The sequence below is a fragment of the Myodes glareolus genome, chromosome 2 (assembly GCF_982192425.1).
Source record: "Myodes glareolus chromosome 2, mMyoGla1.1, whole genome shotgun sequence".
Classification (NCBI taxonomy): Eukaryota; Metazoa; Chordata; class Mammalia; order Rodentia; family Cricetidae; genus Myodes; species Myodes glareolus.
Genome location: NC_142027.1, coordinates 68,237,836 through 68,252,389, shown reverse-complemented (window position 1 = coordinate 68,252,389; position 14,554 = coordinate 68,237,836). Strand labels below are relative to the sequence as shown.

At 37.1% G+C, this 14,554-nt stretch overlaps 1 protein-coding gene across 24 annotated transcripts in view; it reads left to right on the top strand.

Moving 5' to 3' along the window:
• Window positions 1–14,554, top strand: part of Lrch3 (leucine rich repeats and calponin homology domain containing 3) — a 108,934-nt gene that overhangs the window by 41,957 nt on the left and 52,423 nt on the right. For all 24 annotated transcript variants that reach the window (XM_048454086.3, XM_048454073.3, XM_048454078.3 and 21 more), the window contains exons 4-6: window positions 2,550–2,655; window positions 7,530–7,666; window positions 9,759–9,868. In XM_048454086.3, the coding sequence (XP_048310043.3) occupies window positions 2,550–2,655; window positions 7,530–7,666; window positions 9,759–9,868 (353 nt within the window). The remainder of the gene's footprint in view (window positions 1–2,549; window positions 2,656–7,529; window positions 7,667–9,758; window positions 9,869–14,554) is intronic.

Here is a 14,554-nt window from a genome sequence, read left to right as displayed (position 1 = left end):
TTACCAGTGTATGGGCACTCCAAAAGTTAGTGTTTGTTTTTTGTGTGTTTGTTTTTTCTTGCCGTACCCTTGAAATAGTAACCAATTGTAATTTGCTTTTATATATTTTCTAGGATATATTAAACTTCATCTACTATTATTTGTGAATATATAAGATACCATCTCTTAAGTATTTATGTTGTGAGTTAATAGTCAGATTAGCTGGGTGGTGGTGGTGGTGCATCCCTTTAATCCCAACACTTGGGAGGCAGAGACAGGTGGATCTCTGAATTTGAGGCCAGCCTGGTCTACAGAGTGAGTTCTAGGACAGCCAAAGCTACACAGAAAAACCCTGTCTCAAAAAACCAAAATAAATAAATGAAATAACAAAGAGTTATACTATGTATATCCTCAAAATCATATTATGAGCTGGCTTCTATTATTGTCTGCATTTTATAACTAAAAAAAAAAAAACAGTACTCAGATGTTGTAGTCTGCCAGAGACTATATAACCCAACAATTGGAAATCAGCCTGTTTGAACTAAAGCCTATGTTTCATATTGCATGAAATAGTCAAATGCAACTGTGTCCATTGAAATTTAGTTTTTTGTGTGTGGTTTATTGATAAAGATGGCTGTAAACGGAAGAAAATGGTATAAATCTAATTGGACAAATTAGATTACCTTGATAGGAGGGACTTAAATATAACACGTTGTATGTTTAAACATATATTCACAGACATTCAATATAGAGTTGGGATTTTAGGCTACTTTTTTTTTGAGCTACTGGACTTTGGAAATAAAATCTAAAATGTTTGTCTTGGGGCATTCTTTAGAACTTGGCTTGTTAGCAAGAAGTAGGCATAACTTATACTTTTAAGTTCTTTTGTTTATTTTTTTCCATGATAGACGGAATATAACATTTATTTTTATCTAAATTTTTTTTCATATAGTACAGTTTGATTATATTCTTTTTGTTTCTTTTCTTTTTAAGAAAAGGCCTTACTTTGTAGCTTAAATTGGCCTTGAACTCAGTCTCCCTACCTTAGTTTCCCAAATTCTGTTGTCAAATTGTTGAAACTTTTAAATACTTATTCAGTCCTAAGTACTCAAAAGATAGAGACATGCTTCTAGTTTTCTACAGAAGGTGCTCCCCTGCCCTCCATCATTCCCGAAAGAGAAAGAATGAGTGACTTCAAAGCTGCTGACTGACTACTGGTATTCTTTTCACCATGCCCTTCTCTCTCTCTTCCACTGTCGTTTCTGGGTGGAAGTAAATGGCTTTTTATCAACACAGATGTTTTCCAAGAGACACATCACAAATTACTAAGACCTTTACCACAGACTCACTTTTCTTGCCTTTTCAACCTCTTTCACTACCCTTAAATTTTGTTGCTTAGAACACTGAACTTAAAAGTCTAATTTTTGATTCTACTTCTGTCATTAATGAAAGGTGAAAATTATATTCTTTTCTCTTTTGAGAAAAACAAAGTAATGTCTGGGCCAGCGAGATGGGTCAACAGGTAAGTGTGTGCGGCCAAGCCTGATGACCCGAGTTCGTCCCCTGAGGCCCATATGATGAGGAGAGAAAACCAAATCCACAGACTGTTCTCTGGCCTCCACACACAAAGGTCCCCCCCCCCCAAGTCCACAAATAAATAATAAATGTAATAACAAGTTTTAAAGCTGTCAAAAGCATATTGAGGTTTATGATAAGCAAACTGCATTTGCAAGTAGGATATGAGCTATCTTTTTTTCACTCATGTATTGGAGGACTTTCAAGTATTCATGTGAAGCTTGAGCTTCCTTCTACTGTACATAATTATGGTTTTATAAGTTATTCTGGCTGGCCTCAGACTTATGGAATTCTGAACTTATTCATCTTGGAAGCTGTAGATAGGCACTTTTTTCGGACCCACTGGATCAAGCATGTAAGCAAGCTACCAGCATACTTCCTTCATATCGTTTGTATTAGACTCAGACTGACTGGATAATAGTGGCCTGTTTTTCATAGCCTCTGATTTGTGTACAACTTATTATTTCTCTTTGTATTCAGTTGGATAAAAATTAGTCATTGTATACATTTTAATTTTATATTCTTGACCAGCCAAACTGATATTTTGAAAAATGAGAGCTTTTCTGTGAAGTAATTTTCATTTAATTTTTATCATTGTTGTATTTTTTTATTTTAATTAGAGCAGTATAAAATAAAATATATCATTTTCTGCTTTATCTTTTCATCAACATCTTCTTTGAATCTGATACTCTAGGCCTTTTATTTATATCTTAAGCCATATCATTTTTTTGCCATATCATTTTAATTTCAGAATTTTCTGTAAACCTATATAAAATTTGAACAATTACTCAAAAGCCTATAATTAAATGAGAGTACAAACTGAATTATTCTTAGATGAAGAATGATAATACATATACCTATCATATTATTATAATATATATTATTACCATGAAGGAATGTAGGTATTATCTTGCCTAATACCATTTTTTGTAAGTATCTTAAAGCAAGCAAGTTTGTGGTTAGAATAATCATACCTTTGTGCTCTTTTGAAATAGGATGTGAGCTGCAATGAAATTCAAACTGTACCTTCCCAAATTGGTAATCTGGAAGCCTTGAGAGACTTTAATGTAAGAAGAAATCATCTAGTACGCTTGCCTGAAGGTAAGAAACTATGAAATAATTGTTTTGTTGGTATTTGTCTTTTTATTATAAAGATCTCTCAGACTGATGGGCACAAGTTGAAAATATGTATGAGTTAGAGCCAGTGTTTGAGATCTGAAGGCTCTTTGAGTTAGCATCATCTAGATTGTGCACTTTAGAAGCTGTTCAGAGCTGGGTCTTGTGCCATGGGCCTGTTATCCCAGCTACTCAAGAAGCTAAGACAGGAAGATCACAGCATGAGCAACTGAGTGAAACCCTGTCTGAAATTCAAAATTAACGGACAAGAATCATGAGTCTCATGCCAGCCTGGCAATACAGCAAGACACTGTCTTCAGAAAGAAAGAGAGAGAATTGAAGAGGGTTTGGGGATACAGCTCAGTGCTAGAGCACTTGACTAGCACAGTCAAGGCTGGAGGTCCAGCCCTTAATACTAACAAAATAATAACAAAAACTTAAGAGAAAAGTTTTAATAACTCTTGCTCAGAGATTTCATTTTAGATCCTGTTGACTTCTGAATTGTTGTAGTTGGCCCTTGAGGAGAGTGTCGTTGTGAATTTAACTAAGCATGGCGATGGGCAGAAATGTAGCATGCTTGACAGTCTGGTGTGATGCAAGGCGTTCTATAGTTAGCCCTGATTTATAAATGGACTTTGAAAATTAAGTAGGATCAATGGAGTTTGAGTTGAACTTAATTTTATTCTTTACTAGAAAAGTTCAGGCTGGGTCTAATTCAGCATGTGTAGGTGATATGTATTAACAAACAATGTGAGAGACTGTAGTAGAAGTAGGTTTTCTTAGGTGAACTGTAAACTCTGATGTGGATTTGAATAACAGAAATGATTAAACAAATTAAACTTTATTGCATGCTCATGAATACAAATCTATGAAAGAAAAGGCTACAAATGAAAACAAAATTCAGACTATATTTATTAAATTTAATTATGGAAAAATTTCCTTTTTTTCTTTTTCTTTTTTTTTTTGAAGCCTATCCTGGAGCTAGCTCTTGTAGACCAGGCTGGACTCGAACTCACAGAGATCTGCCTGCCTCTGCCTCCCAAGTGCTGGAATTAAAGGCGTGCGCCACCACTGCCCAGCAAAAATTTCTTAAATAAATGAACTTCTTTGTGCCTGTCACATGGTGCTGCAATGGTCAGCTTGTGGTGATTTTTATTTCACACACATATGCACACACACATATTTATCCTCTCACCCACATTTTTCTACCCTAATCCTCTAGATTAATTCAAAGTAAATTCTAGAAAAAAGTTCATGAACATTTCAGAATTTATATTTAAAAATAAGAAATCTGTGATGACATGTGCCTCTAACCTCAGTACTGGGGAGGTAGAGACAGGATGATCATGAGTGTGAGTGAGGCCTGCCTTGATTAGAGAGAGACCCTGTCTCAAAACTAAAGAAGAAAAAAAGCAGCAAAAACAGAAAGAAAATCTTCAGAAATATTTTCATAACAATGATCTAGGTTCTATAAGATATGACAGAATTTAATAAATGTTAACTAATGATGTTTTTGTTTCTACTATAAAACCCAAACATTATTCCAATTTTATCTAATGAAATACTTAGTTTTTACATACATTTGACATTTTGGATCTGAAGTAAACACATTAGGAAATTATTTTCTCAGTTCACCTTTATACATTTATCACCATGCACTACCCGGCACCCCACATGTTCTCACTGAACTTGTCGGGTAGCCTTCACACCAACCCCATTTGCCTTCAAGCCCTTCCTCCATTGCCTATTGGCATTTGCTACCTACTCAAGATAGGAACAGAAGCTCCCAGTAAAACAAGAATTATGACCTATGCCCTAATAATGCAGCACATTAATTCATTCTCTCTCTCAAGGACTGAGAATAAAAACAGAGCCTTGTGCATGTTAATTAAGCAAGGTGTTATCATGAAGCTGTGCTGCTACTTTTCTTATTTTATTTTGTTTTCCTTTTCAAACAGAGTCCAACTTGCCTTGGCTGTCCCAAAATTTACCGCCCCTATCTTGTAGCTGGGATACCCAGCAACACACATTCAGTTCCCGATCCAAAATTCTCTCTGGAGCTATCGCTTTATTCAGGGCCTGCTCACCATCTTCTAACTTGTTCATGGAGTAAGATTACTGATGAAAATATTGAAGTTTGGGATTTTATGTGTGTATTTGGGGTTTTTTCCCTGAAATAGACTTGTATAGCCTACGCTGTCGTCAATTTCACAATCCTCTTGCCTTAGCCTTATGAGTCTGGGATGGCAGGTTAATGCCACCATACCTAGCAACATTGAGGTTTTAATGAAATTTGACAGTACAGTGTCATGATTTTATCATAAAATTTTATTTCTGCTATAAATTGTTGGAAATATAAGTTATACTGTTGTAAATGTTTAATTGCATGGTTTGTAATCAGCAAGTTAACTAACCTGAGATGACAGCAAGTTTAAGCATTTACTAGTAATCTATTACATTGTATTTTGGTTGATAACATATCTTTTGGTTCATTGCCATTTTAATTTTTAAATTAATTTTAGCTAAATTTAAAAGATAATTAAAAGCTTAAAGTAATTGTTAATATTCATTTTCTTCACCTTCCCCCCAACTTTCAGTGGCCAAGAGAATTTTCATTAAATTCGTTGGCTATTTCATCTGTTATTTCTTGACTGTTTTTAAATGGTGGTTTGGGGAGGGGAGCGTTTGTTTGTTTGTTTTTGAGACGTAGTCTTGGTATATAGTTGTGGCTAGCCTGGAACTCACCATTATAGCCCAACCTGACTGCACTTCTGCTGGCAGTGCTGCTTGCTACCTGGGCTCCTGAGTGTTCTGGGTACATTCCTGCACCTAACTGACTTGCATTGAGACCTGGCAACTGCACGTGGGATGCTCTCTCTAAAACCGTTCCTCTGTTCCAGCCTTTGCAGTTTGGAAGACTTAAGATCTTCCCTTTTTTCCTAGTCACTGACAGGAGTCACAGAAGTGAAGATGCTGCCATAGAGTGGGCTGACTGTTTATGATTCATTTAAGGACATATGTGTGCTGTGCCACAGTGCAAATGTGTGGTTCATTCCTTCTGTCATGTGAATCCAGGGGACAGACTCTTGAGACTTGGCAGCAGGCTCCTTTGTCTGCTGAGTCTTTTTTTTTTTTTTTTTTTAAAGACAGACTCTCCCTATGCTCCCTTGTGTAACTCTGGCTGTCCTGGAGCTCTATGTAAACCAAGCTGGCCACGAACTCACAGGGATCCTCCTGCCTCTAACTCTTTCATGTGCTCCCACACCTACTTACTGAGTCCTCTTGCTGGCCTCTCTCTCTTTCTAATAATTTTTCTGGCTTTTTTGTTCCACGTTTCAAATTGAATGTTATGTCTAAATCTTTGATCCTTTGATTTTTCTTACGTGTCCTTTCTTTGCCATTTTTGCCACCCTAGAGTAAAACAGTTCAAGCCATTCTTGAATTTTTTAACTATTTTATTTTAAGAGTTATTTATTTTTATTTTATGTTCATTGGTGTTTTGTCTACATGTATGCCTGTGTGAGGGTGTCAGATCCCTTGGAACTTGAGTTATAGACAGCTATGAGCTACTATGTAGGAGCCCGGAATTGAACCCAGTTGTTCCTTGGACGAACAGCCAGTGCTCTCAACCGCTGAACCATCTCTCCAGCCCCCATTCTTGAATTTTTAATTTCAGGAATTCATTCACAACAGTTTTTAGTTTCTACCATTATATGTAGAATGCTTGTTCTTCTGTGACTTTTTAGAAATTTTTTTAAGTGATTCCATGTTATATTTCTTAGAAATTAAAGACAACCTAGCTTTTCAAATTTCCCTCTGTTCCTATATTCCTGTTTCTTCTTACTTTCTTTGTTTTTCTTTTATTATTTCATTGGTCTTTCTGTCTTACAGGTTGTTGGAGATCTCTCAGTTTCTGTGGTTCATATGTAATTTATGCACATCATCATAGAAGTTTTGAATACATTGGGTAGAATTGTTGAAAAATAATTAAGCAGGAGGCTATATATTTTATGGGGGAAAACTCAATATCAGTATTTGTCTTAGGGTTTCTATTGCTATGAAGAGACACCATGACTGTGGCAACTCTTTTAAAAAACAAAAAAAAATTTAACTGTTTTACTGGGGTTGGCTTACAGTTTCAGCAGTTTAGTCCATTATCATCAAGCCAGGGAGCATGATGGCACACAGACAGACATGGCCCTGGAGGGGCAGCTGAGAGTCTACATCTGGATCATCAGACAGCAGGAAGGGAAAGTCACACTAGGCCTGGCTTGAGCCTCTGAGACCTAAAAAGCCCATCCCCAGTGACACACTTTCTCTAACAAGGTCACACCTCCTAATAGTGCTACTCCCTATGAGCCTATGGGGGCCATTTTCTTTCAAACCACCACAGTCTCTAAAGATCTTTTATATGGGACTGTGTAGTTTCTCCAGAGAAAGATATGACTAGCATTTCCTCTATATGATTGCACGTATTTGTAATTACTGGCATTTAGAAGTAGGGCTAAGACAGCAGATGGGAACGTGGGTGGGATTGCCATTAGTGTGTTTCCTTTTGCATCCTCATTTTCAGCTGCCAACCTCTATCTCACTCCTTTGCTATCCTCTTTTTTATCTTTTTTTTTTTTTTTTTGAATGGTGTCCGGTGTCTGAGAACTAAATACTTCTGGGATCAAAAAGGGGAGTCAAGCTGCTTGAATTTTGGTAGTTCTCCTCAGAATAATCAGATTATATTTTATACCTTGTCCGTCACTAGAAATAGAGATCAATGGTCTTTGAATCCACTGTATTTAACTGGAGGTATTGTAAAAATTGTGTATGTAAAATATCAGTGATTGTTGTATTTTCCTTGCATGCAGAGCTGGCAGAGGTGCCTCTGATACGACTAGACTTCTCGTGCAATAAAGTCACAGCCATCCCTGTGTGCTATCGGAACCTTAGGCACCTCCAGGTGATCACCCTAGAAAACAACCCACTGCAATCACCTCCTGCACAGGTAAACATGGGGAGTTTGCTGAAAGTCTGATGTCTGTGGCAGAGTTCTCGTAAGAGACATCCTCTGTGTGTCATCGACGCCCCCCACTCCCCAAGATTCTGACATTCCCACCAGCATCCCTGTCGCTAGGCTGGCACTTCCGTGTGCACCAGAAGTTGACAGCTGGTGTCTTCCTCAGTTGTTCTACCCTTACTGTTCGTGTTTGTTATCTCCCACCTGAGCTTGGAGCTCACCGTGAGTCAGCTAGCCTGGCCCCACCTCCCGCATGTATGGTGCACACTGCTGTACCATATGGTACACATGCTGTACATGTATGGTACACCCAGCTTTTGTGTGGGTCCTAAAGATCCAGACTCAGGACCTGTTACTTGCCTCAGGGGCAAGCATTTTCCTGGAGCTTTCTCCCCAGCCCTTAGGCACTTGAAATTGAAGAATTCCTCAAAAACTAGTTTTCTAATAAAATTTTTATTTCTTTTGTAATTTTCTATTAAGGCTTGAATTGGAATATATAAATGCCATAAACAACTTTCCAAACTATAAAATTATCAATGTATTTTTGTTACCATTGTTTTTGTGCCTTTCTGTTTCCTGAAATGTTAAGTTTCTCATTTAGCCAGTTGGTTCATTTGTTTGCCGGTAACTAAAATGAAAATGATAACCAAAAGGTAGTTCAAATTCTATAATCTATAAAATATTTGTCAAGCCCATAATTTTCACTTTGAAATTTTGTAAAGTTTTTTTTTCCATTGTGTCTGTGTACATTTGCTCTGATGTGTGGAATTCAGAGGACAGTTTCTTGGAGTTGTTATCTATCTTTTTGTGAGTTACAGGGCTCAAACTCCTATCCCCAGCATAGGCAGTAGGTGCCTTTACCTGCAAGCCGTCTCTCCAACCCTCACTTTGCAGTTTTTTTTAAAATAATTTTTATATAAGCTTATGACAGTCATTATAGAATCTGTAAAAGTCATATGTGAACTTTATAGCTATAAAAAGATCTGTTAGTCGGTTTTTAATCTGTGATAAAGTACTTGGGAGAAAGTAAGTAAAAGAGAAGAAGGAAGGCTCCTGGTTTCAGAGGTTTAGCCTGTGGTCGGCCAACTAATGCCCATGGTGAGACATAGTCATGGCAACAGGAGCACGTGATAGAGCAAACCACTCACCTCGCGGTAGCCAGGAGACAGGAACAGAGAGGATGGCGTCAGACTGAATATAGCCTTCAGCAGTGTACCCTCTTACTGCCTTCCTGCAGCCAGGCTGTCTCCTGCCGGACCATTTAGCCATGAAATCATCATGCATTCATTCATTGATCACATTAGAGCCTACCTGATCCATTCAACTCTTAAAAGCCCATCTGCTAACAACTAAGATTTTGACACAAAAATCTTTGGGGGACATTTTAAGACCCAAATTATAAAGAGTTTCATCAGCATAAAGTATTTGTTTGACTCATGAGACAGGTCACAACAAAATTATGTGTATAAATTTCTCCATTTTATCATTTATAGTTCTTTCCTATAGAGATGAGCATTAAAAATATAATTGTATGTGATTAATTCATGCCTAGAGAGAAGTCTACAAAGTCCTGAATGTATATAGCAAGTCAGTATTGTTAAATTTACTTGATATGTAACAGTATTTATAATCATAAATTACTTCTGTTACTGAAATTTTCTAGTAGCTAAAAAACAAAACCCTTAAATAATCATTGGACCAATGATAGTTTTCTTAATTAATACACTATATATTTAATAGAGATGCCTTAAATTCCAGTTTATGTTACACAAAAAGCTAGTTATGATTTTTAAAAAAGCACCATGGGTCTGGAGAAGTGGCTCGGTAGTTAAGAACACTGACTATTTTTCCAGGAATCTAGGATCACTACCCGGTGTCTACATGGCTGCTTAAAATTGTTTGTAACTCTAATTCAAAGGGATCTAATATCCTCTTCTGGCCTCTGTGGGCACCAAGCATACACATGGTACACAGACATGCATACAAGCAAAACACCCACACACATAAAATAATACTAATTTTTTTAAACATCTATATTTTTGATGAATGGTAATTTGACTGAATTTGTTATTTCATTTAGATATGTATAAAAGGCAAAATCCACATATTTAAATACCTGAACATACAAGCTTGTAAAATTGCTCCAGATTTGCCAGATTATGAAAGGAGACCATTGGGATTTGGCTCGTGGTAAGTATGTCTTATTTTGTTATAGTACATGACAAGGGAAATCAGATAAACTCTATTCTTAAATTGCCTGAAGAAAAGTAACACTCTTATCTTCTGAGTGCTTGTCAGTCTCTTACAACTTGGTCACTATTGACTTTGTGGTTCTTTGTTAGAAGAGACTCTTCCCTATTAGGTGGTTGGTTAGCATTATCCTGGCCACCTAGATACCAATAATACATCGAAAGGTTTTCAGATAGCCAAATATTGCCAGTATCCCTGGCAGTTCCCCCAGTTGAAATTCACTGGATTGAGTGGCTTAAATACTAACCTTAGCTCCTCCACTGAAAAGAAATAAATTTCTGATTTATTGCAAGTCATTTGAACGTTTTTGCTTCATTTTCCTTTATAAGTGTTAAGAAGTTGTTGAATGTTGATATCACTTTGAGATCTTTTAGTCTGTGAATTCTTTAGCTATATACCACATGCCATGTAAGATGTGGAACAGTCTTAAGTGTAGGAATTAAATTAAAAAGCTTTGTAAAAGATGCAGCAGATACCCCAGTAAAGATGTTGCAATGCTCATGAACTTTACTCAATAGAGAACCTCCCAGCCTAGAATAGATCAACAAATGTTCATGTAGTTTCTAAAAACAGATGTAGCCAGGCATTTCTGTGGTGTATTAAATATGTGTCATGTTCAGAAAAGGCAGCTTATTATAGTCTTTATTAGAAATTACTAAAATGAAACATTAAGTGTTTTACAAAGGAGTAATCTGAAGCTGTCTGAAAACCACACTTACATGTAACGGGACTTCTCAGGGAATAGCATGCTACTCACTCCACAGGGATTTCACTTACTGTTCAGTGCAGATTCTGCCAACCATACGGGATTCCTCACTCACCTGACCTTTTGGTAGACACAGTAATTACTCAGAAAATAGTTATTGAATGAAAGAAACACTGATTCAATCAGAAAATACTGCTTCCCTCCACATAAAGTCATCAGAAAGATCTTTGCAATGACATTCTAGGGTGCTTAGTCTGGCTGTTAGATTGAAGGCTTAGACACTGTGAAGGATATTTGGACAGCAACTCTAACCTAGTTGCTTAAGCATAAACTAATACGGTAAAGAAAATGAAAGTCATACTGTAACCACGCCTACTGAGACCACCCTCTCAGCTCAGTGTTCCCTGTCAGAGGACTGAAGCAGGTAAAGGATGCCAAGGACATAACAGGTGAGCTTTGTGCAGTTGGAAGAGATTGTGTGGTGTGTAAACCTCTTGCAGGAGGAGGGTTTCGGCAGTGAAGACTATGCAATTACTCGGATCCTTATTGCCAAGAGTTTTCATTTTACCATCTATATTCTCTTCCTCCTTGCCTTTCCTCCTAGCTCAGTTAATTGCATAAAATATGGAAATACTTGTTAGGTGTGGACGGAAACCTTGATTTTCCTATTTTGTTTTCATGAAAGTGTTTTATATGATACTCTTAGATGTACAATAAACCAAAGTTGGCTTTTCTTTGGAGTACACACAATTGATTTTTCCCGGGTGGAGCTGGTGATTCTTGGAAGGAAAACTTCCTTCTCCTGGAATAGCAGCGTAGCAGCATGAAATTGCTACTGCTGCTCTTGAGCTTTGAGTGGCAGTTGGTTAATTATGGTGAATGCAGGTGTGTTTGAAGATCCACCTGAAGAGATGTTGGGAATGAGTGGTGCGCTTTGATTGAGGGCTGAGGTACTATTTGCAGAACCTGTTTCCCCGGGACTTGTTCCTTAGTTCTGAGACTGCCTAATTTATGTTTGTAAATATTATAGTACTTATGTTATTTTAAATACACAGTGAAATATATAAAATATTACATTACCTGGCAAAGGACTTGAGTGCATGCTTGCTAACAGATAGAAGATTTGAATTTATGCAGCAAAGTTCTTTCAAGTTTCTAAGTAAATGAGAAACCTAAACAGTGTAAAGATGTCATTTCTCTCCAAAAGAATTAGAAAATTTAGAAGCAGTGCATTACAGTTCCTGTCATACTCTCTAGTTGTGGTCGCTCATTAGGTTATTTCCTATACTTTCCATTTTTTTTCAGAGACAAACTATTGTTTCAGAATATTCCTGAAATGTGAATTTGATGCATATATGTAGATATAGCTGGCCCTCTGTTTCCATGAATTCAACCAAGTGCAGATTAAAAGTATTCAGGGGTTAAAAAAAAATTACAGTTTGTTGTTGTCATTTTTCCTTCGGCAGCAATGCAGCACAGCAACTATTTACATGGCCTGTGTAGTACATAGACGCCGTGAGTACTCTAAAGATGACGTAAAGTACACGGGCAGAGGGTCTCCAGGTATGGTGACATGTGTCTAGAGTTCCACCCCTCAGAAGGTTTAAGCATGAGGATGACTTGAAATCAGGAATTTGGACTCACTTTAGACAACAGTTTCTCAAAAGACAAACAATAATAATAACAACAGCAAAAAACCCTCCTGGGTATGGTGATACATTCCTGTAATCCTTGCACTTGGGAAGATCATCCTTAGCTTCATAGGGAATTCAAGACCCTTTCTTAGCAGCAACAACAAAAATACAAAGGGTATCCATAGAATTTATGGAAATGCCTTGACATCTTACATGTCATCATTTCAGTCTCCCTAGGTTTGGGTATCTGTGAAGAATCCTGGAACTAGCTCCCCATGAATATAATACTGAAGGGAAGTTTTTCATGTATTGTTTCATTTAGTCCTCTAGTACCAGGGGATGAAATGTTGTACTTCTGTTTTTCTTTCAGAGGTACAGAAGATGAATAGAATTGTGTTACACTTAGTGTTTTATTTGTTCAATGCCTAGACTTGGAGTTAGAGGCTCTTGGTTCTGAGTTTCTGTCTTCTTAGGGTACTACGCTGTTTGTTATCCTCTCCAAACTTTGTTTTCAATACAATATTTGCACTGCGTATACTCTAGCAATAATACTAAATAACAGATATTCTGAATCTGAAAGTTCTTTACATGGCCCTAAAACCGGTGTTATTAGGCAAGGATTCATTCAGATAAGAGTCCAGACCTCCAAAGAATCCCTTAACTCTTTGACTATTCAGTAAAAACTAGAATACTTTATTTATTTATATTTATTTATAAACTGAAAGCTAATACTTTCAGTTCTTAGATTTAGCCATCTTTTGATGTTGAATTTTTTTGTTTGTTTTGAGATAGTGTCTTACTGTGTAGCCTTGACTGGTCTAGGATTCACTCCATAGACCAGACTGGTCTGGAACTCGAGGATCCCCTTGCCTCTCCGCCTCCCAAGTGCTGGAGTACTAGGATTAAAGACATTCGTCCCCAAGCTGGGCTGAGACCTACTTTTTGATAAGATAATTTTAAGCATCTTTATGTTATTGACTAAACATGTTTATTTTTGTTGATGTGAAAACAAGCCCAAACTAAGGAAATACTGAACCACTGACTGATAAGAAAAATCCAGCTGTGGGACTGAAGATAGGGCTCAGAGATTGCGAGCACTGACTGCTCTTCCAGAGAACCTGGGTTCAATTCCTAGCAACCACATGGAGGCTTACACCTGTCTGTGACTCCAGTTTCAGGGGATTTAAGACCCTCACACAGACTTACATGTAGGCGAAAACAACAGTGCTCATGGAATAGCACCCAGGAACTCCAACAGGAGGGTCATGAGTTCAGAATCTACTCTAGACTACAGAGTGAGCCACTGAAATAAAAATAAAAAAAGACCTGCCTCTGTAACCTTACTCACTGAATTTATTTTGTTCAACAAGCCTGATGTTTTAAAAGCCAGTGACCATTACTTATTCATAATTAATATTCTTTTTTTTCCTTTGGTTTTTGATTTTTTTAAGACAGGGTTTCTCTGTGTAACAGCTCTCTGGCTGTCCTGGAACTTGTTCTGTAGACCAAACTGGCCTAGAATTTACAGAGATCTGCCTGCCTCTGCCTCCCGAGTGCTTGTATTAAAGGTGTACATCCCACCGCCCAGCACATACTAACATTCTTAGCACCTAGAACGTCGTGTGACATTCGGTCAATGCTCAATGCACAAATTCAATTGAAATAGATGGAGTGACTTTAACAAGACATGCTCTCATTTAAGAGCACATTCTCACTGAAGTGATAACTTATTTGATGGTTTGTTCAAGACTGTACAATCCTTGGGTTCTATTTTCTTATACTAAGAAGCTACACTATAAACCCCATTGTGCTATACAACTTCATCATCTTGATACTAGTTACCAGTGCATTTGAAGCTACTTTGGGGCTAGTTTGTTAAGGAGACTGAACTTTATGGTATGGTTAAAGATAGAATATGACAGAGATATAGCCTGAAGGCCAGGTAGATTTCAAAGAACACTTTATTTTAGCCATGCATTGTAGTGCCTGCCTGTAATCCCAGCCATTGAGAAATGGAGACAGAAGGGTCAGGAATTAATGGGGCTAATGAAACCCTGTTTCAAAAACAAGCAAAAAAAAACCCAATCAATATTTATTTGTACAATTTTTCCACTTAGGAAGATTTATTAAATAAAATACTAGTAGACTAATTTTGTAAAATAGAATTTGTTACTTTTTAGATTTCTAATTAAGTTATATTTTTAAAAGTACGTTTAAAAAGAAGCAAGAAATAAATCTATAAAATTCCTGAGAAACTACCTCTGGGACTAGGAGAATTTAGATCCC